This window comes from Oncorhynchus clarkii, chromosome 24 (genome assembly GCF_045791955.1).
Source record: "Oncorhynchus clarkii lewisi isolate Uvic-CL-2024 chromosome 24, UVic_Ocla_1.0, whole genome shotgun sequence".
NCBI lineage: Eukaryota > Metazoa > Chordata > Actinopteri > Salmoniformes > Salmonidae > Oncorhynchus > Oncorhynchus clarkii.
Window position 1 is genome coordinate 21841935 of NC_092170.1, and position 21659 is coordinate 21863593.

The 21659-nt window shown below is 41.9% G+C and overlaps 1 protein-coding gene and 1 pseudogene across 1 annotated transcript; both read left to right on the plus strand.

Annotated features, from left to right (window-relative positions):
• LOC139382932 (zona pellucida-like domain-containing protein 1) lies at positions 1-3765 on the plus strand. Its single transcript, XM_071127207.1, has 10 exons — positions 1-106; positions 346-566; positions 758-939; positions 1292-1364; positions 1570-1667; positions 2120-2200; positions 2417-2588; positions 2823-2925; positions 3249-3278; positions 3590-3765. The coding sequence occupies exons 1-10, from the start codon at positions 1-3 to the stop codon at positions 3763-3765; spliced, it is 1242 nt and encodes a 413-aa protein (XP_070983308.1).
• Positions 3766-7202: 3437 nt separating this feature from the next.
• LOC139382603 (zona pellucida-like domain-containing protein 1) overlaps positions 7203-21659 on the plus strand; it is a 52086-nt pseudogene continuing 37629 nt past the window's right edge.

A 21659-nucleotide genomic window follows, 5' to 3' on the forward strand; every position in this document is an offset into this window, starting at 1 on the left:
ATGGAGCGGATATGTTTGATCCTCCTGCTGATGGGTAGGACCACTTCAGTCTTGGCACAGTTTAATGGATACAACTGTGATGCCAACTACCACAGTAGGTTTCCCGGTGAGCATGACAGTCATTTAATCTCTATGTAAATTCTCTCAAATCATTTTAACTTATTCTTAGTTCTGAGAATTGTTGTTAGAATTGCTTTTTACCCTTTTATCTCATTGTCTATTTTTCTCTTTGTCTTTTTGTCTCTCTCTCTCTCTCTCTCTCTCTCTCACTCTCTCTCTCACTCTCTCTCTGTCTCACTCTCTCTCTCTCTATCTCTCTCTCTCTCTCACTCTCACTCTCTTTAGCGGAGCGCGACATCAGCGTGTACTGCGGAGTTCAGACCATGACCCTGAAGATTAACTTCTGCCCGGTGCTGTTCTCCGGCTACACCGTTGCAGACCTTGCGCTCAATGGTCGCCATGGCGATACCCACTGCCGGGGCTTCATTAATAACAACACGTTCCCCACGGCAGTACTGTTCAGCATCAGCCTCAGCACACTGGAGGCCTGCGGCAATAGCCTGGTGGTAAGGAATACACACACAGATGGACGAACACACACACACACACCTACTGTTATGTTTTATACTTACACAGGTTTGTATTAATATGACCACCAGAATCGAATGTGTTATATATTTTGGGAGCATGTCTTGCTTGAGGCTAAGGTAGGCGTTGTACTAGATTGTGTATTTAGAGACAATGTCCCTGTCCTCAGGTGACAACAGCCTACGGGGCTAATGCCTACGGGAACATGTCGCTGGTGCAGATTGGTAATATCTCAGGGTACATCGACACTCCAGACCCGCCATCCATCATCAGCTATCTGCCCGGCCTGCTGTACAAATTCAGCTGCAGCTACCCCCTGGAATACCTGGTCAACAACTCACAGCTGGCATCGTAGGTGCCTGCAATAAACACCTGAAGGGCTTATTTTGAATACAATTTAAGTATTGAATAAGTAGAGATATTTCAGTATTTTTGACAGATGAATTTGACATTTGAAAGACAAATTTGACATTTGAAGTCAGTCAGCAATTTCATATTGACCTCGAATAGTTTGTCTTTTGTGCCTTTTTTAAATTGATGTAGTTCTCTCCTTGAGCTGTTCTTGTCTATTAATGTTCTGCATTATGGCATGTTTCTTGTTTTGCGTTGATCCCAGGAAGAGTAACTGCTGCTTTCACAACAACTAATGGGGATCCTAATAAAATACAAAAAAACTGTACTAATTAATTTGAACCTTTTCTAGGTCATCTGCTGCAATATCAGTGAAGGACAGCAATGGTACCTTTGTGAGCACATTGAGTATGATCCTTTACAATGTGAGTACACAACATCAGTGTTTTTTGGTGCACACAAGGACTTCATAACAGGGCCCTCATAGTGGGAATTCAATGTCAAATAATAACTAGAACATGCTGAAAATACTAAACAAATGATGAGACAGTTTTATTAGGTAGGAATAGACATACAGTAGCAGAAAAATAGGCAACTTTTTGATTCACGGCCAAACTCCTTTTTGTGCAGGACTCAACCTACAACCAACAACTCTCTATCCCAATGGCCGGACTGGCTTTGAAAACCCGAGTGTTTTCTGCAGTGAAAGCCACAAACCTGGACAAACGGTAAGAGATAAGGAGATCTTCAGATATGAAAAAGTTATATTTTTTGTTCTAGTTTCTACTATTCACAATATAGATGGGGGTATGATCTGAGATTTCCAGCATGATGTGACCAGAAACCTATGATTATGACATTATAAGTGCTGTTTAAAAAGAATGGAATCGCTGTAACCTTCTCCCACATAACCTGGATGGCATAGAATTGATATAGGAGTCAAGTACAACTGCACTATGCTATACACAGTATGTCATACACATACGCTATCATTTAAGACCTATCCTCTATGCCCCATACCAATTCAGTTCTATCCTCTTTGGTTCATTGCCATTCAGCTGTCCTCTATGACTGTGTGAAGGCGCCAGTGGTGGTGCTAAGAATGTCTGATCTATCCTGTTGTGTTGTGTGGTTAGATCTCTATCCTGTATCAGCCCCGTACTGTTTTGTCTCTCTCTAGATGGAATATCTTGATGGACTACTGTTACACCACACCCTCAGGGAATCCCAATGATGAACTGCGCTACGACCTTTTCTTTGGGTAATCACGCTTTTTCTCAAATGATGCCAAGATAAATGACAAAAGTGTCCCATTACCCATTCACCCTCAACCACTTATCATAGAGCCCCTTACAATGGGTTCTCATGGTGAATGATAGGACATTTTTCTCATTGAGCAGTTAAAACAGGTCTAGACGTTTCAGTACATTTTTGTGTGTGTTCGTGCTTGTGCACATGCGATGCTCTTTCCAAACAGCTGCCATAAAGACCCACAGACAACTGTTTTTGAGAATGGGAAGAGTCAGATGGGTCGTTTTGCCTTCGAAGTGTTCCGTTTTGTCAAACACAGACACCAGAAGATGTCCACTGTGTTTCTGCACTGTGTCACCAAGCTGTGTCGGGTAGATGACTGTGTCCTGCTCATGCCGGTAAGAACATTTGACATCTTACCAAATGGTGTGTTCAACATCAGTACAGTCAGTAGGGGGAACTTGAATGCTCTGCAAATATCAGAAAACATGTACCATATTTCTTGACTTCTGATCAATATGAAGCTTCACATAGTCCATTAATACCTAAGCACTATTCACTATTCCCTATTGAATACAGTTTCATATAAAGGAGTATATGTATGTGATTTTATATTAATATAATATTGGAAGATCTGTGGCCATCGGCGTAGGAGGGACGTAGAGGATAGCCTGGAGTCTCGGCCGTCGTCTGGGGATGCCATCATCACTGCTGGACCCATCATCACCAGGATTGGTACGCAGGATAGTTTTGTCTGAATTCAATTAGATTATTTTGACATCCATGATATAGTTGTAGAGAGAGTATGAATATGAAGAACCACAAAACAAATCGGAAAACTGTATGATGTAATGTAGCCTGTACACGATAATCCCTTTCGATTATATATTGTATAGTCTTGAAATCTACTGATGGAGGGTTATGTGAGAATAAAATGAGGTGGGATTTGACAGTATACTCAATGGTTATTCAGTACATTTGTATTAAAATGCATGGTTGTGTTCCTCAATAATGTTGAAACTCTGAAAGCATCAATGATTGATTTTGTTTTTTTACAGATGAAACTCCAATGAATAACTCACAACTCGGTAAGCTCTCTCACTTTGTCACTGCTTGTGCAATGCCTTGACAAGTGATACATTTATTTAATCTATAAACTTTATGATGTCAAAAGATAATTTTTCTGTGCTACATATTTACATTCTTTATACATTCACTACCTTCAAAAGAAAACATGACACCATTGGATTTACAGCGGAAATTATGATAGTAATGGTTAACGCACAAGTTTCACTTCCCTTTTGTGTTTCTTAACCATTAACTGTGGTTTTAGCCTATCTGAGTGAGTATTTGTGTCTGCCCATACTTACTCTTTGTGTGTTTGTGTGTGGTAATCCAGCTGCATCGAGTGGCCACTCCCTCCCGTTGAACCCAGTGACCAGTGCTCTGCTGTCAGGTGTGGTAATTCTGGGCGTGTTCAGTCTGGGCTTCTTCCTGCTCTCGCTCCGCCTCCTCCGCAGACCCCGTCTCCCTATAGCCACACCCTCAGGAGCATGGAACCCTGGCTTCAAATAAACCTCTCGTGGGTGTGCTCTCTCTCTCTCTCTCTCTCACTCTCTCTCTCTCTCGCTCTCTCTCTCTCTCTCTCTCTCTCTCTCTCTCTCTCTCGCACAAGCATTTCGCTACACTCGCATTAACATCTGCTAACCATGTGTATGTGACAAATAAAATTGGATTTGATTTGATTTGATCTCTCTCTCTCTCTCTCTCTCTCTCTCTCTCTCTCATTATCTCTGACTCATTCTCCCCCTCATTTTTTTATCCATCTAACTATAACTAATACCTACAGTATGTATTTGCACTGCAGCTAAAATAGGCAGGTGAGGTGTAATTGGTGTGAAAATACGATGCAGAATGTCAATAACTTGCAAATAAACTCACAGTAGACATAACTGTGATCTCAAACAATTATTCTAGAGTAAGAGGTTTAGCCACAAGCAATAGTTTCACTATGTGCCTATGTACCTACCAAGTAAATACATCAATACATAATAGGGACAGTTATTTTAGAACAGGACCTGTATTTTCTGAAAGGTTTACTTAGCTACTCTACCTTCCTTGAATGTGTACTTACTCTCCATTTCGCTAACTTACTCTTATCTGTCAGCTGTAACAGTCACTGTCATGTCATGCCAAACTCTGTCACACATTCACGTGTACATGTACATACACATACTCAAACGCATATTGATACTGTAAATAGTTAATTCCTACTTTGTGTTCAATAATAATAATGTTATGTACTGTTTTCCTTGTTTTGTTCTGATCCTTTGATAGACCCGTGTATTATTTTTTTACAGGTAGTTTGTAATAAAACTGACCCAGGTCAGTATGTGAGGCTGATTTCACATCTTTTCAATACCTTAGTGTCTTTTTGTCATCCATTGCTTGGCACGGGGTCAGTTACATTAAAGAAATAAAGGGTCATTCAAATAACCCTGACACCTGGGAATGACTGATACTGTCCTCTACAAAGGCCAGCACCAAAACATTACTTGTAGCTATTTCTATAACACACTGCCTATTTTAACCTGAGAAAAGGTAGGCTTAAGTATAGTACTAACATGTGAGGAGAATTGAAGAAGTCATTCATCATTCTATATGTATGATCATGATGAATATTTATATACCGTATGTACAGTACTTATTGGTATTAAGTATGGCTGAAATCCTGACTTCCACATAACTTGAACGTTTGTGAAAGTTTTTGCCATCAATGCTTAATTAAAGAAAACTAATAACTTGCTCAAGTCAGGATTTCACCCTGTGCTTATTTTATTTGAGGATGATGTGTTTTTTCCCCTTTTTAGGGAATGTGCTATTTGATGTGGAAAGTTAAACAAAGAACGCAATAATCCATTTACCATAATTACTTAATTTCGTATTATGTGTTTAAAGTTATAATCATGTTGATAGGAGTTACAGGGGGGGGGGGGTATTTTTCAAATAAACCTTTTACCTATCAGTCTGCCTAATGATATTATTTAATGGCCTTCATAGTGCATTAGTATCATTTTAACACTGATGTTGTGGCGTGTTTGAGACTTCAAGCTAGAGTTCAATTGGACCTGATTTAGTCTTTTACCCAAGGTCAAATTAAATCACAGAAGGTTTTTGAATATTGTAGAAAGTTTTCAGTTTTCAGAATAAATATGCAGGCAATTTGTAAACAAAGATACAGCATAAATATAGCTATTTTTGTTTGAATTCAAGCTATTGTAATTCAATTATATGATGATCATGATTTATATACCTCCATATTATAGGAATATGATCCCAGTGACCTGCTATAACATGTCTAACTATAACATGCCAATTGTCGAAATGTAACCCACACTACAATCCTGCAATCTGGGCCCTTTATTGTGCTAATCCCATATTTCAGCAGCTATTATACATTATATTCTTTGTCCACAATGGCTGTTGATGACTGAGAGGAGAGAAATGAGAGCAGTCATCCCCCTCTAGATTTACTATCTTTGATAAGCGATATGTTTTGTTTTTTCATGGACAATATTCAACCCAAGTTCAGGTCACTGCCAGGTCCAAACCCAGGCTGCATTTTGTTTTTTCTAGTGACCAGAAAACACATGATCTGTGAAAAAAGGCAGAAAGACCCTGATATGTTTAAGTGTACACGTCATGACAATGACAATGTCATGTATGTGTGTCCATTATCCTCTCTATGGTTTTGTGCACTTCACAAGGGACCATGGTAACCACCCATGTGCTTTAATATGACTCTAATCAAATTTGAACTTTGGGATAACTCTGTATGAAAAGCACTATACAAATGAAATGTATGTTTATTATTATTATTTATTAATCAGGATAAATGTTTTCCCTTCCCAGGTGGCTGACCTGACAAGATCAGGTTTTCCACTGACCTTCATGCAGTTCCTTTCAGTCCCACTACTGATTCCAGACTGAAGAAGAAGACTAGATATAGACACTAGATATAGACATGATGCATAATAAGTATGTGGACTCACTCTTCAAAGTCACACAGGGCACGTTTCTTGGTAACGTTTTTGGTGACATTTGCATATCATATTTGGTTTTATTTGAATTGGAGTCACATTGTCTTTTTTTCATAGGTTCATTATGAATATGTGTCTGGGTGGGTGCTTTACATTATTCAGACATGCTCTGTATAATATTAGTACTTTCCCCAACACAGGAGGAATTGAATTTGTTCAAAGTGTTTTTGATAACTGTAATCAGTACTTGCTCACTGTAATGTATTTGAAATGTACATTAATCATATCAACAAAGGGATTCACTTGATTAGTATAGGGCTTTAAAGATGACATTTTTTATGTTATGTTAATTACTCACCCAACATAAAAAAATATAACATTTTAATGCTCATATACTACAGTGCTGAAGCCCCCTCCCTTAAAAGTGGTTGAAAACTAGGTGTGGGTCACCTAAATCGTATTAGAACTTAAAGGAAACAACAAGACACACTGTGTGTGTGTGGTCCCTAAAGACCATGAACCATATACTTGCGTGATTATTATGTTTCATATAAGCATACAAAGGGGAGCAGGATCACACACAAAGTCATAAAGCTACCTGCCCTATGTTTACCATATAACTTTGAAAGGGACTGTGTAGGGTTTCATGAATTTGCCTCCAGGATAAGACCTGGTGCTTTATCCCCAAAAGTGAATGGTTCCCACTACCTTAGACAACCCCACCAAGATGGCAATGACCCTGTTTCCAACCAATCCCAAGAAAGTATGAGAACTATATAACTAGTCCTGGTCCCTATATATACAACTTGTCGACAGTAAATGTACTACAGATTGCACACATCTAGGAATACGGAGTCATCCCTTAGCATTTTATGCTAGTCTATAAATTGGATTTTGGATTTGCACATTTTGTGCTTGACATTGACATCTGTGTGTTTTGCTGCAGATCTTCAGCGAGGACAGATTGATGAGATGGATTTATGGAGCTTCCTCATACTGACTTCCCTGTGGATTGTGGGCCATGATCAGGCCATCACCCCTGCTGAATGTGGGGCTTACGCCAGACAACCAGGTATAGTAACTACATCACTTCTACATTTCACCTCTTGTTTACTGTAGCTAATCCTAACCATCTCAGCTTCATCCAAGACAGTGTTTATGATAAAGGATTTGAGGTGGGCCTCCCGAGTGGCACGGCGGTCTAAGGCACTGCATCGCAGTGCTTGAGGCGTCATTACAGACCCAAATTCGATCCCAGGCTGTGTCACAACCGGCCGTGTTAGGGGAGGGTTTGGCCGTGGGGGCTTTAATTGGCTCATCGCGCTCTAGCGACTCCTTGTGGAGGGCCAGGCGCCTTCAGGCTGACTTCGGTCATCAGTTGAACGGTGTTTCCTCCAACGCATTGGTGCAGCTGGTTAAGCGGGCGGGTGTTAAGAAGCGCGGTTTGGCGAGTTTTGTTTCGGAGGATGCATTACTCGACCTTCGCCTCTCCCGAGCCCTTTGGGGAGTTGCAGCGATGAAACAAGATCGTAATAGGATCATAATTGGATTGCAAAAAGGGGGTAAAATACACAAAAAAAGGGTTTGAGGTGGATAGGATTATAGTCTTGTTATTTGAATCATATATGAAACAGCTATATTGCTTCAGAGCAGGGACACTTAAACTATAGTGGTTTATCTGTATACATTAGCTCAGAATACATTTGAATGTTTTTAATCTTACTCAGTGTCTTCCTGCATCTATCAGAATACACAGACATCTCTGTGGTCTGGGGGACCTCCTCCATTGACCTCGCTATTCAAATCTGCCCTGCCATCTAGTCTGTTGATCCTGAACCACATCATGGATAACACAGTCTGTAAGGGAACTCTAAACACCAGAGTGATTCCTCCTGTCCTCAGATTCAGCTTTCCCCTTTGCCAAGGGGACGCCTGCGGGAGTGTCTTCTTGGTGATTATTAATAGGATAATGTTTATGTATGCTCTCCTCTGCCCTGGAGGAGTGTTGTGATAGAGGGAAGGCTCGCAGCACCACTGACCTTGACTGAGGGGAATGAAGGAGCAGAGAATGTATGCTTCTGTCAGAGGTTTTGACTCCTATGAAACTTTTAAAACATTTGAAACTTACCTTATCACGAGCTAGAAAGTAACACTAAATTGAACGCCTATTTACGCTAAAGAACAGGTGATGGCTTTCAGTCTAAAAGAAACTTCAAGGGAATGAGAGATCTCGTTTTCTGGTTTGCTTGTGTGCTGAAGAGGTGTCCTTCTGACAGAGAAAAATGCTATTTTGTACACACTATTGCACACAGCAACCTTCAAAGCCACATAGTCAACATGTGTTCCAGGAACAGGAATATTCTCAGACTTCTTCAGCCTCCAGACGTTCAATGTGAGCGCCGTGGTCCGATCATACGACCCCAACATTGGAACGGTCACCTATAATTCTGAGCTCAAGTACTTTTACTCCTGTGCTTACCCTCTGGAGTGCCTCGTCAAGAACACCCTAGTGGACGTGTAAGTGAAAAGATTTACTGGATATATCGCTTACATTTGAAAATCAGACACTGCTCTGCAATTGAAACTGGGCACCCAAACAGTTGTTTTGTTTGCAGCATGATATTACACAGTTCAAACACAGTTCAAAGCAGTTGATCTTTCTGTGGGGAGAGTGTTAGCCTGGGTCTTGCTGTAGTAATCAGTCAGCTACACTGGATCTAGGTACTCTGTCTGACCTTTCTCTTTTCCCCTCTTCAGGTCAGCCTCCTCCGTTACTGTGAAGAACAACAATGGTAGCTTCATCAGTGAGTTCATCATCTGAGCAATGCCCTGTTAAGGTTAGGACAACACAACCAGCACCTACGTAACACCCCCATTCATGTACACACGGCTGCGACATGGCAAAGTGGCAATTTGCCAATGTGCTGCCACCTTATAAAATAACTCTAAACCTCTACCAACATGTGTAAACATGCCTGATCATATGTCTGATCTTATGTAAGTGTGCTTTTATAATGGTGCCATCTTCCTTTCTTACATCACCAGGATGCAAACTATACCACACCCCTGGTTATCCCTTCTCTTATTGAGGACTAATGTCTACATTCAGGTTTTAGCTGCCAACCTGACTTGCCAGTAAGAACCTTCTTGTTGTGTTCCCTCTTAGCCTAGGTAATAATTAATAATCGAACAGTTTTAGAATGTGTATAAAGGGTACTAGTTGTGATCTGAATTGTCTGACTCAGTTCTGATGACCTCACTCTTTCTCTACAGATACCATGTGCTTCTGGACTGATGGTATGTGTCCGTCTCCCCACTGCTCTCCATCTCAACATTCTTTCATCTCTTTGTATCGTAAGTCAATAAAGAAAAAAACATCTTCAATCAAATATTGAAAAAGTGTTAGTTGCCCGGTTCATATCAAATGAGTATTCATTGTTTTTTATTTGTATTTTTATATCACCTTTCTTTAACCAGGTAAGCTAGTTGAGAACAAGTTTTTATTTGCATCTGCGACCTGCGAATTAACAAGCGTACAGTCAATAACACAATAGAAAAAAAAGAAAGTCTATATTTAAGTCTATATATTGTAATACTGGGCTTGATTAAAAATGTTGCCTCCTTTGCATTCAGACACAGTGCACCTGCTCACTAGATAATTTAACTATCTCTATCCAGGTTCCTCTTTATCTAGTAAGCTCAATGCAAAATGGAGGAGTAGCTACTTTGTCTAGGCACCAAGGGGCCATATTCAATCATTAATAATCTTTCTGTATCTAGCAGTCTGTTGTCCTGCCTGTGTGCACATGGGCAATTGTGAGGTGAGGTTCACCTTTTTTGTAAAGCTGCTCCATTGATCAGATGACCACCATGCTGGAGAATGGAGACAGCCAGAAGGCCTGTTTCTACTCTGTGATTGCACCACTTGCAGCAACTTCCAGGTACAGTACTATTGATCTGACCACACAACGTTAGGCCCAATCCATCCACAACAGATGTCACAGCTGTAGTTGTTGTCAGATTTACAAATTAAAGTAAAAAAGTTAGAAAACGAAGGGTATCCTCCAGAAGTCACATTTGGCCTGTCTAAGTTTACAGCCCGGTCTCATACACTAAACATAACATAGTAAATGAGGGACACTGTTTGGTATGGTTATATGAGAGGGAAGGTAAAGGCAAAAAACGAAAGGAGTCTGGTTGGTCGAGGTGGATAGGTAGGCATACAACGCAAATGTCTAGCAACCCAAAGAGTCCTATTTTTGTAACATATCATAGGAATTATAATTCGTAACATATCATACGAAATGGATGATGGACATCCAAAATAATACATTCCATACCAAACGTAATATTTGATACTAATTTCAGTGTTCCGGATCTTTGTTTTCTATGTTACCTCTACCCTCACCTCAGGACCCATCAAGACCATGGCAGAGAGCTGTATGTTCACTCTCTATGTACCTTCAGTATATTCTATATAGCAATATGCTCATAATAGGACGTTATATCTTTCCTAAAATACATTTGTTAATGTAATGATTATTTCACCATCATTATGTTCAGTAGGCCTACCTATTGTTTTCCAATTCCATTTCCAATACTAACATGTAATGCCAATTTGTTTGGAATAATCTAATGAATACTGTTTTTCTGGGGGTTTTTCAGTCTCTCTTACTTCCAAAGAAGAGGGTACGTTTTTCTTTATCAAGTTAACTCTACTATCATATGACAAATTAGTGGCAGCAAATCCTTCGCTTTTAAAGTTGTTGACATCATTCTAACAGGAAGGTCAGAGTTGCTCAGATGGGAAGAAGCTTTTCCACTGGCTGTTGGTGTAATGTGTCATGTTGCTCCCTCTCCCCTTTGTGCACAGCGCTTTCTGTTGGCCTGGGGATTGCTGTATCAGTTCTCATTGTGGTTGGTGTGGCTGCTCCACTGATGGCTGCAACCGGTTAAGCTAATGCCAGTGTCTAAGACTACCATGCCAAAGCCCTTTGGTCATCAGGAGATAGAGACATGACATGAGATTGACAGAGTAGCATTTCAATACTGGTGGAGGTGTGAAAGTAGTGTTCTCTTCTCAAATCAAATCAAATCAAATCAAATCAAATTTTATTTGTCACATACACATGGTTAGCAGATGTTAATGCGAGTGTAGCGAAATGCTTGTGCTTCTAGTTCCGACAATGCAGTAATAACCAACAAGTAATCTAACTAACAATTCCAAAACTACTGTCTTGTACACAGTGTGAGGGGATAAAGAATATGTACATAAGGATATATGAATGAGTGATGGTACAGAGCAGCATAGGCAGATACAGTAGATTGTATCGAGTACAGTATATACATATGAGATGAGTATGTAAACAAAGTGGCATAGTTAAAGTGGCTAGTGATACATGTATTACATAAGGATACAGTCGATGATATAGAGTACAGTATATACCTATGCATATGAGATGAATAATGTAGGGTAAGTAACATTATATAAGGTAGCATTGTTTAAAGTGGCTAGTGATATATTTACATCATTTCCCATCAATTCCCATTATTAAAGTGGCTGGAGTTGAGTCAGTGTCAGTGTGTTGGCAGCAGCCACTCAATGTTAGTGGTGGCTGTTTAACAGTCTGATAGCCTTGAGATAGAAGCTGTTTTTCAGTCTCTCGGTCCCAGCTTTGATGCACCTGTACTGACCTCGCCTTCTGGATGATAGCGGGGTGAACAGGCAGTGGCTCGGGTGGTTGATGTCCTTGATGATCTTTATGGCCTTCCTGTGACATCGGGTGGTGTAGGTGTCCTGGAGGGCAGGTAGTTTGCCCCCGGTGATGCGTTGTGCAGACCTCACTACCCTCTGGAGAGCCTTACGGTTGAGGGCGGAGCAGTTGCCGTACCAGGCGGTGATACAGCCCGCCAGGATGCTCTCGATTGTGCATCTGTAGAAGTTTGTGAGTGCTTTTGGTGACAAGCCGAATTTCTTCAGCCTCCTGAGGTTGAAGAGGCGCTGCTGCGCCTTCTTCACAATGCTGTCTGTGTGAGTGGACCAATTCAGTTTGTCTGTGATGTGTATGCCGAGGAACTTAAAACTTGCTACCCTCTCCACTACTGTTCCATCGATGTGGATAGGGGGGTGTTCCCTCTGCTGTTTCCTGAAGTCCACAATCATCTCCTTAGTTTTGTTGACGTTGAGTGTGAGGTTATTTTCCTGACACCACACTCCGAGGGCCCTCACCTCCTCCCTGTAGGCCGTCTCGTCGTTGTTGGTAATCAAGCCTACCACTGTTGTGTCGTCCGCAAACTTGATGATTGAGTTGGAGGCGTGCGTGGCCACGCAGTCGTGGGTGAACAGGGAGTACAGGAGAGGGCTCAGAACGCACCCTTGTGGGGCCCCAGTGTTGAGGATCAGCGGGGAGGAGATGTTGTTGCCTACCCTCACCACCTGGGGGCGGCCCGTCAGGAAGTCCAGTACCCAGTTGCACAGGGCGGGGTCGAGACCCAGGGTCTCGAGCTTGATGACGAGCTTGGAGGGTACTATGGTGTTGAATGCCGAGCTGTAGTCAATGAACAGCATTCTCACATAGGTATTCCTCTTGTCCAGATGGGTTAGGGCAGTGTGCAGTGTGGTTGAGATTGCATCGTCTGTGGACCTATTTGGGCGGTAAGCAAATTGGAGTGGGTCTAGGGTGTCAGGTAGGGTGGAGGTGATATGGTCCTTGACTAGTCTCTCAAAGCACTTCATGATGACGGAAGTGAGTGCTACGGGGCGGTAGTCGTTTAGCTCAGTTACCTTAGCTTTCTTGGGAACAGGAACAATGGTGGCCCTCTTGAAGCATGTGGGAACAGCAGACTGGTATAGGGATTGATTGAATATGTCCGTAAACACACCGGCCAGCTGGTCTGCGCATGCTCTGAGGGCGCGGCTGGGGATGCCGTCTGGGCCTGCAGCCTTGCGAGGGTTAACACGTTTAAATGTCGTACTCACCTCGGCTGCAGTGAAGGAGAGACCGCAAGTTTTCGTTGCAGGCCGTGTCAGTGGCACTGTATTGTCCTCAAAGCGGGCAAAAAAGTTATTTAGTCTGCCTGGGAGCAGGACATCCTGGTCCGTGACTGGGCTGGATTTCTTCCTGTAGTCCGTGATTGACTGTAGACCCTGCCACATGCCTCTTGTGTCTCTTGTGTCTGAGCCGTTGAATTGAGATTCTACTTTGTCTCTGTACTGACGCTTAGCTTGTTTGATAGCCTTGCGGAGGGAATAGCTGCACTGTTTGTATTCGGTCATGTTACCAGACACCTTGCCCTGATTAAAAGCAGTGGTTCGCGCTTTCAGTTTCACACGAATGCTGCCATCAATCCACGGTTTCTGGTTAGGGAATGTTTTAATCGTTGCTATGGGAACGACATCTTCAACGCACGTTCTAATGAACTCGCACACCGAATCAGCGTATTCGTTGTTGTCTGACGCAATACGAAACATGTCCCAGTCCACGTGATGGAAGCAGTCTTGGAGTGTGGAGTCAGCTTGGTCGGACCAGCGTTGGACAGACCTCAGCGTGGGAGCCTCTTGTTTTAGTTTCTGTCTGTAGGCAGGGATCAACAAAATGGAGTCGTGGTCAGCTTTTCCGAAAGGGGGGCGGGGCAGGGCCTTATATGCGTCGCGGAAGTTAGAGTAACAATGATCCAAGGTCTTTCCACCCCTGGTTGCGCAATCGATATGCTGATAAAATTTGGGGAGTCTTGTTTTCAGATTAGCCTTGTTAAAATCCCCAGCTACAATGAATGCAGCCTTCTACTCACTCAACCGTGACTATCGTTTTGGCGTTGTTTACATTTCTTTGGATCACTTGAGAAACTGTTTCGGGGGTGGTAACATGAATATTCTCATTGGTTTAAAGCCTTATGGCTCTCCTAGTAAATAACTGTGTTATACCCGGATAAAGCACTAAATAAACTTCAGTTAGTGCTAAATACAGCTGCTAGAATCCTGACAAGAACCAAAAAAATCTGATCATATTACTCCAGTGCTAGCCTCCCTACACTGGCTTCCTGTTAAGGCAAGGGCTGATTTCAAGGTTAGACTGCTAACCTACAAAGCATTACATGGGCTTGCTCCTACCTATCTTTCCGATTTGGTCCTGCCGTACATACCTACACATACGCTACGGTCACAAGACGCAGGCCTCCTAATTTTCCCTAGAATTTCTAAGCAAACAGCTGGAGGCAGGGCTTTCTCCTATAGAGCTCAATTTTTATGGAATGGTCTGCCTACCCATGTGAGAGACGCAGACTCAGTCTCAACCTTTAAGTCTTTACTGAAGACTCATCTCTTCAGTAGGTCATATGATTGAGTGTAGTCTGGCCCAGGAGTGGGAAGGTGAACAGAAAGGCTCTGGATCAACGAACCGTGCTTGCTGTCTCTGCCTGGCCGGTTCCCCTCTAGCCACTGGGATTCTCTGCCTCTAACCCTATTACAGGGGCTGAGTCACTGGCTTACTGGTGCTCTTCCATGCCGTCCCTAGGAGGGGTGCGTCACTTGAGTGGGTTGAGTCGCTGACGTATTCTTCCTGTCTGGGTTGGCGCCCCCCCTTGGGTTGTGCCGTGGCAGAGATCTTTGTGGGCCTTGTCTCAGAATGGAAAGTTGGTGGTTGAAAAGATATTGTTCTAGTGGTGTGGGGGCTGTGCTTTAGCAAAGTGGGTGGGGTTATATCCTGCCTGTTTGGCCCTGTCCTGGGGGTATCATCGGATGGGGCCAGAGTGTCTCCTGATCCCTCCTGTCTCAGCCTCCAGTATTTATGCTGCAGTAGTTTGTGTCGGGGGGCTAGGGTCTGTCTATTATATCTGGAGTACTCCTGTCTTATCCGGTGTCCTGTGTGAATTTAAGTATGCTCTCTCTAATGCTCTCTTTCTCTCTCTCTTTCTTTCTTTCTTTCTTTCTTTCTTTCTTTCTTTCTTTCTTTCTTTCTTTCTTTCTTTCTTTCTTTCTTTCTTTCTCTCTCTTGGAGGACCTGAGCCCTAGGACCATGCCTCAGGACTACCTGGCATATTGACTCCTTGTTGTCCCCAGTCCACCTGGCCAGGCTGCTGCTCCAGTTTCAACTGTTCTGTCTGCGGCTACGGAACCCTGACCTGTTCACCGGACGTGCTACCTGTCCCAGACCTTATGTTTTCAACTCTCTAGAGACAGCAGGAGCGGTAGAGATGCTCTCAATGATTTGCTATGAAAAGCCAACTGACATTTACTCCTGAGGTGCTGACTTGTTGCACCTTCGACAACTACTCTGATTATTATTATTTGACCATGCTGGTCATTTTTGAACATTTAAACATCTTGTCCATATTCTGTTATAATCTCCACCCGGCACAGCCAGCCTGGTTCCTCTCTAGGTTTCTTCCTATGTTTTGGCCTTTCTAGGGAGTTTTTCCTGCTTGCTGTTTGGGGTTTTAGGCTGGGTTTCTGTACAGCACTTTGATATATCAGCTGATTTAAGAAGGGCTATATAAATACATTTGATTTGATTTAACAAGTAGGATGAACCGTGACTATGGTAAACACAGATAGTTGACTACTGACCCTGTAAGAAACCTCATCTTTAGTTGGATAGGCAACATGGACAGTGTAATGTGTATGTACAATCCAGAGCTGCATTTTAAAGTTGAATTCAAAACTTAATATTATTGTAATCTTGATTTTTGTTGCATGTTATATAGAATTAAAGATTAGTTGCAAATGACTGTACCTTGCAATCAAGTGATCTCAGATGCCATAAGGATGAGTGAAAATAATGTATACTTTGAAAAAAATCTGTATTCCAGAAAGATTACTAAAAGTTAATGTTAAGATTAATTTCTTATTTAATTAAGTTATGACCTTTATATCCAAAGGAAGTGAGACTAAGGACTGCCAACTTTTCCTGTCTAAAATAGGACTTTTTCAAATAATATTACACGTATGACGACCTATAATTTTCTGACGACCTATAATTCTTGTATCATGGATACTCAGGTGGGTTTCTGTTGCTTTACTTTTGGATTGATGCTTAAAAACTTGTAACGAATCTCTTTGTTGTCTGAGGAGGAGTAGGAAGGATCCGACCAATATGCAGCATGGTAAGTGTCCATGTTAATTTATTAGACTGAACACACAAAACCAAAATAACAAAGTGAAAGTAAGAAACTAAACAGTTCTGTCAGGTGAATACACGAAACAGAAAACAACTACCCACAAATCATAGTGGGAACACAGGCTACCTAAGTATGGTTCTAAATCAGAGACAACGATTGACAGCTGCCTCTGATTGGGAACCATACCAGGCCAAAAGCAGAAATACAAAACACATCAAATGCCCACCCCAACTCACGCCCTGACCACACTAAAACAGAGATATAAAAAAGGAACTAAGGTCAGGACATGACAATGGCTTAGATCCCGCTAACGGGATCGATATGACAACAGCCAGTGAAAGTGCAGGGCGCCAAATTCAAAACAACAGAAATCTTATTATTAAAATTCCTCAAACATACAACTATTTTACACCATTTTAAAGATAAACTTGTTGTTAATCCTACCACAGTGTCAAATTTCAAAAAGGCTTTACGACGAAAGCACACCAAACGATTATGTTAGGTCTGCACCTAGTCACAAAAACACAGCCATTTTTCCAGCCAGAGAGGAGTCACAAAAAGCAGAAATGGAGATAAAATGAATCCCTAACCTTTGATGATCTTCATCAGATGACACTCATAGGACTTCATGTTACACAATACATGTATGTTTTGTTCGATAAAGTTCATATTTATATTCAAAAATCTCAGTTTACATTGGCGCGTTACGTTCAGTAATGTTTTGCTTCCAAAACATCAGGTGATTTTGCAGAGAGCCACATCAATTTACAGAAATACTCATCATAAATGTTGATGAAAATACAAGTGTTATGCATGGAACTTCAGATAAACTTCTCCTTAATGGAACCGCTGTGTCAGACTTCAAAAAAGCTTTACCGAAAAAGCACACCATGCAATAATCTGAGTACAGTGCTCAGACAACAAAACAAGCCATACAGATATCCGCCATCTTGTGGAGTCAGCAGAAGTCAGAAATAGCATTATAAATATTTACTTACTTTTGATGATCTTCATCAGAATGCACTCCCAGGAATTCCAGTTCCACAATAAATGTTTGATTTGTTCGATAAAGTCCATCATTTATGTTCAAATACCTCTTTTTGTTTGGGCGTTTAGTACAAAATCCAAACTCATGAGGCGCGGGCAAGTCCAAGCGAAATTTCAGACAAAAAGTCATATTACAGTTCGTAGAAACATGTCAAACGAAGTATAGAATCAATCTTTAAGATGTTTTTAGCATAAATCTTCGATAATGTTTCAACCGGAGAATTCCTTTGTCTGTAGAAATGCAATTGAACAGAACTCTCACATGAGCGTGCGTGATCAGCTCATGGCACTCTGGCAGAGCCCTGACTCAATCAGTTCTCATTCCCCCCTCCTTCACAGTAGCAGCATCAAACAAGGTTCTAAAGACTGTTGACATCTATTGGATGCATTAGGAAGTGCTATATAAACCACATAGACACTGTATATTCGATAGGCAATGACTTGAAAAACTACAAACCTCAGATTTCCCACTTCCTGGTTGGATTTTTTTCTCAGGTTTCTGCCTGCCATATGAGTTCTGTTATACTCACAGACATCATTCAAACAGTTTTAGAAACTTCAGAGTGTTATCTATCCAAATCTACTAATGATATGCATATATTAGCAACTGGGCCTGAGTACCAGGCAGTTTACTCTGGGCACCTTATTAATCCAAGATACTCAATACTGCCCCCAGCCATAAGAAGTTAAACTCTATGTTGTGGAAACTGTTATCTGAAACCTTTGTATATTTCCAAGAAGTGAATGGTTTTAGTTGTGTATATACACCGCCAAAAGTATGTAGACCTTCAAATTAGTGGATTCAGCTATTTAAGCCACATCTGTTCTTGACAGGTGAATAAAATTGAGCTTACAGCCATGCAATCTCCATAGCGAAACAACATGGCACCGTCATAGGATGCCATCTTTCCAACAAGTCAGTTTGTCAAATTTCTACCCTGCTAGGGCTGCCCCGGTCAACTGTAAGCGATGTTATTATGAAGTGGAAGGTCTAGGAGCAATTACATCTCAGCCACGAAGTGGTAGGCCACACAAGCTCACAGAACATTACCGTGGAGTGCCGTTCTCACTACCGAGTTCAAAACAGCCTCTGGAAGCAACATCAGCACAATAACCGTTCGTCTGGAGCTTCAAGAAATGGGTTTCCATGGCCAATCAGCCGCACACAAGCCTAAGATCATCATGCGCAATCCAAGCATCGGCTGGAGTGGTGTAAAGCTCGCCTCCATTGGACTCTGGAGCTATGGAAACGCGTTCTCTGGAGTGGTGAATCACGCTTCACCATCTGCCAGACGGATGAATCTGGGTTTGGCGGATGCCAGAAGAATGCTACCTGCCCCAATGCATAGTGCCAACTGTAGAGTTTGGTGGTGGAGGAATAATGGTCTGGGGATGTTTTTCATGTTCCAGGCTAGGCCCCTTATGTTCAAGTAAAGGGAAATCTTAATGCTACAGCATACAATGACATTCTAGGCGATTCTGTGCTTCCGACTTTGTGGCAACAGTTTGTGGAAGGCCCTTTCCTGTTTCAGCATGACAATGCGCCTGTGCACAAAGCAATGTCCATACAGAGATGGTTTGACGAGATTGGTGTGGAAGAACTTGACTGGCCTGCACAGAGCCTTGGCCTCAACCCCATCAAACACCTTTGGGATAAATTGGAACGGGCTAGGCTACTCTACTTGAAGCCAGAGATGCTTCTCTTGTTGCAGAGTTGTGGCCAGTTCTATTTCATGTGAATATCAGAAAACAAATGAAAATTCTGTTTATTGAAACGTTCAAAACTCACTCAAAATGATTGGCAATAATAAACGGACCTCCTCCGACTGGGTTGAAATGGAACTGACCCTAATCCAATTTGTAATTGAAAAATGTAGGGCGACAAAATAAATGGAGAAATTAAAGAGCCTATTTGATGGAATGTAAACACAGACTGCCTTTTCATTACCATACAGTAAACATTTGGTAGATTTGTTCATCTGTCATAGGATGATTTTCCTTCTAAGTACAGTACAGTACATGCTGCTCTTCCAGCATCTTTCCACTAGAGGGTATCTAACCACCATTTTCAGTTTTTCAGCATAGTGTTAATGTTGGTGAGTCTATGATTTACTACTACTCTAACAAACGAAGGATATAGTGATAGAGAGGAATCGTCAAAGATAAGCTTGTGCTGTCTGCAATGCAGTGGTAGGGAGTGCCTTTATTGTTTAACTGGCCCTCCAGTAAATTAGAGCACTTACAGTGCCTTTGGAAAGTCTTCAGACCCCTTTGACTTTTTCCACATTTTGTTACGTGCCTTATTCTATAATGGATTAAATAAAAACAAATCCTCAGCAATCTACACACAATACCTCATAATGACAATTGCGAAAAAAGGGGGGAGGGACTTGGTCAGGGAGGTGACCAAGAACCCGATGGTCAATCTGACAGAGCTCCAGAGTTCCTCTGTGGAGATGGGAGAAACTTCCAGAAGGACAACCATCTCTGCATCACTCCACCAATCAGGCCTTTATGGTAGAGTGGCCAGACTGAAGCCTCTCCTCAGTAAATGGCACATGACAGCCCGCTTGGAGTTTGCCAAAAGGCACCTAAAGACTCTCAGACCATGAGTAGCAAGATGCTCTGTTCGGATGAAACCAAGATTGATTTCTTTGGCCTGAATGCCAAGCTTCACGTCTGGAGGAAACCTGGCACCATTCCTACGGTGCGTGGGGGTGGCAGCATCATGTTGTGGGGATGTTTTTCAGTGGTACGGACTGGGAGACTAGTCAGGATCGAGGCAAAGTTGAAAGGAGCAAAGTACAGAGAGATCCTTGATGAAAACCTGCTCCAGAGTGCTCAGGACCTCAGACTGGGGCGAAGTTTCACCTTCCAACAGGACAACGACCCTAAGCACACAGCCAAGACAATGCAGGAGTGGCTTTGGAACAAGTCTCTGAATGTCCTTGAGTGGCCCAGCCAGAGCCAGGACTTGAACCTGATCGAACATCTCTGGAGAGACCTGAAAATAGCTGTGAAGCAATGCTCCCCATCCAACCTGACAGAATTTGAGAGTATCTGCAGAGATGAATGGGAGAAACTCCCCAAATACAGGTGTGCCAAGCTTGTAGCGTCATACCCAAGAAGACTCGAGGCTGTAATTGCTGCCAAAGGTGCTTCAGTAAAGGATCTGAATACTTATAAAAATGTGATATTTCAGTTTTTTTTTATTAATAATTTAGCAAATATTTCTAAAAATCTTTTTTTTCTTTGTCATTACAGGGTATTGTGAAAAGATTGAGGAGGGGAAAAAACAATTTAATACATTTTAGAATAAGGCTGTAACCTAACAGAATATGGAAAAAGTAAAGCGGTCTGAATGCTTTCCGAAGGCACTGTATATCATGATGTCTCTTCAAAGTAATCTTAGCACCATATTCTTGACAGGTAAAGTGAGTGGTCTGGCTTTGTTTGATAATGGTGTCCTAAAAAATACAAGGTGTGTGACCTTATGAAAAGTGATCTGCCTGAAATAGGGGGGAAAGGTCGAGGCACTGTCCTTAGCCTTTTAAGTGGGCCATATAACAAACTCTGTGACAGGATGACCCATTTTGAAACAGCAGAAGATAAATCAGTTGTGTAAGTAATCGCCGTAATGATTAGTGTAATTGTGTGTTGGGCATAAATATCCCCTCTCTTTATAAGGGCTTCTTTATAGGTGAATTAAAATAACAAGGACAGGCGTGTGCTTCTCTAATAGTGTGGATATTAACCTTTAGCTACAGATGGTTCTCTAAAATGTTAATACTCTGGATCTAGTCTGGGGAGTGGTTGGTTTGGAACTCTGTGTTCTGTTTGGTTGTTCTGCTTCTGTTGCTACTGTATTTATCTGGGCCTAACTTGACAGGCCAGATGGAACACATGACCATTACAGTAACACAATAATGCATGCTCATGATGTGATTTGTTTTAGGTAAGTGCCTGTTAGTATTGTTGGGGAAAACAGCTGCCTGCAACCAGTGCCTTGCCTTCCACAGATTCGTGTTGCTTTATATACAGTACAGAATAGAAATAAATCATGCATTCAGTTGAGATTGAATTTTGCCAATGTGGGAGAAAATCTTATGTGGTTTTAGAGTATACACCTTTTTTGATCCACACTCACCACAGAATGACAGAAACAAGAAACAATCACTATCTCAAGAGCTGTCTCACTGGGCACAGACTTCAATTCAACAACTATTTCACATCTGTTCCACGTCATTTCATTGAAATGACGTGGAA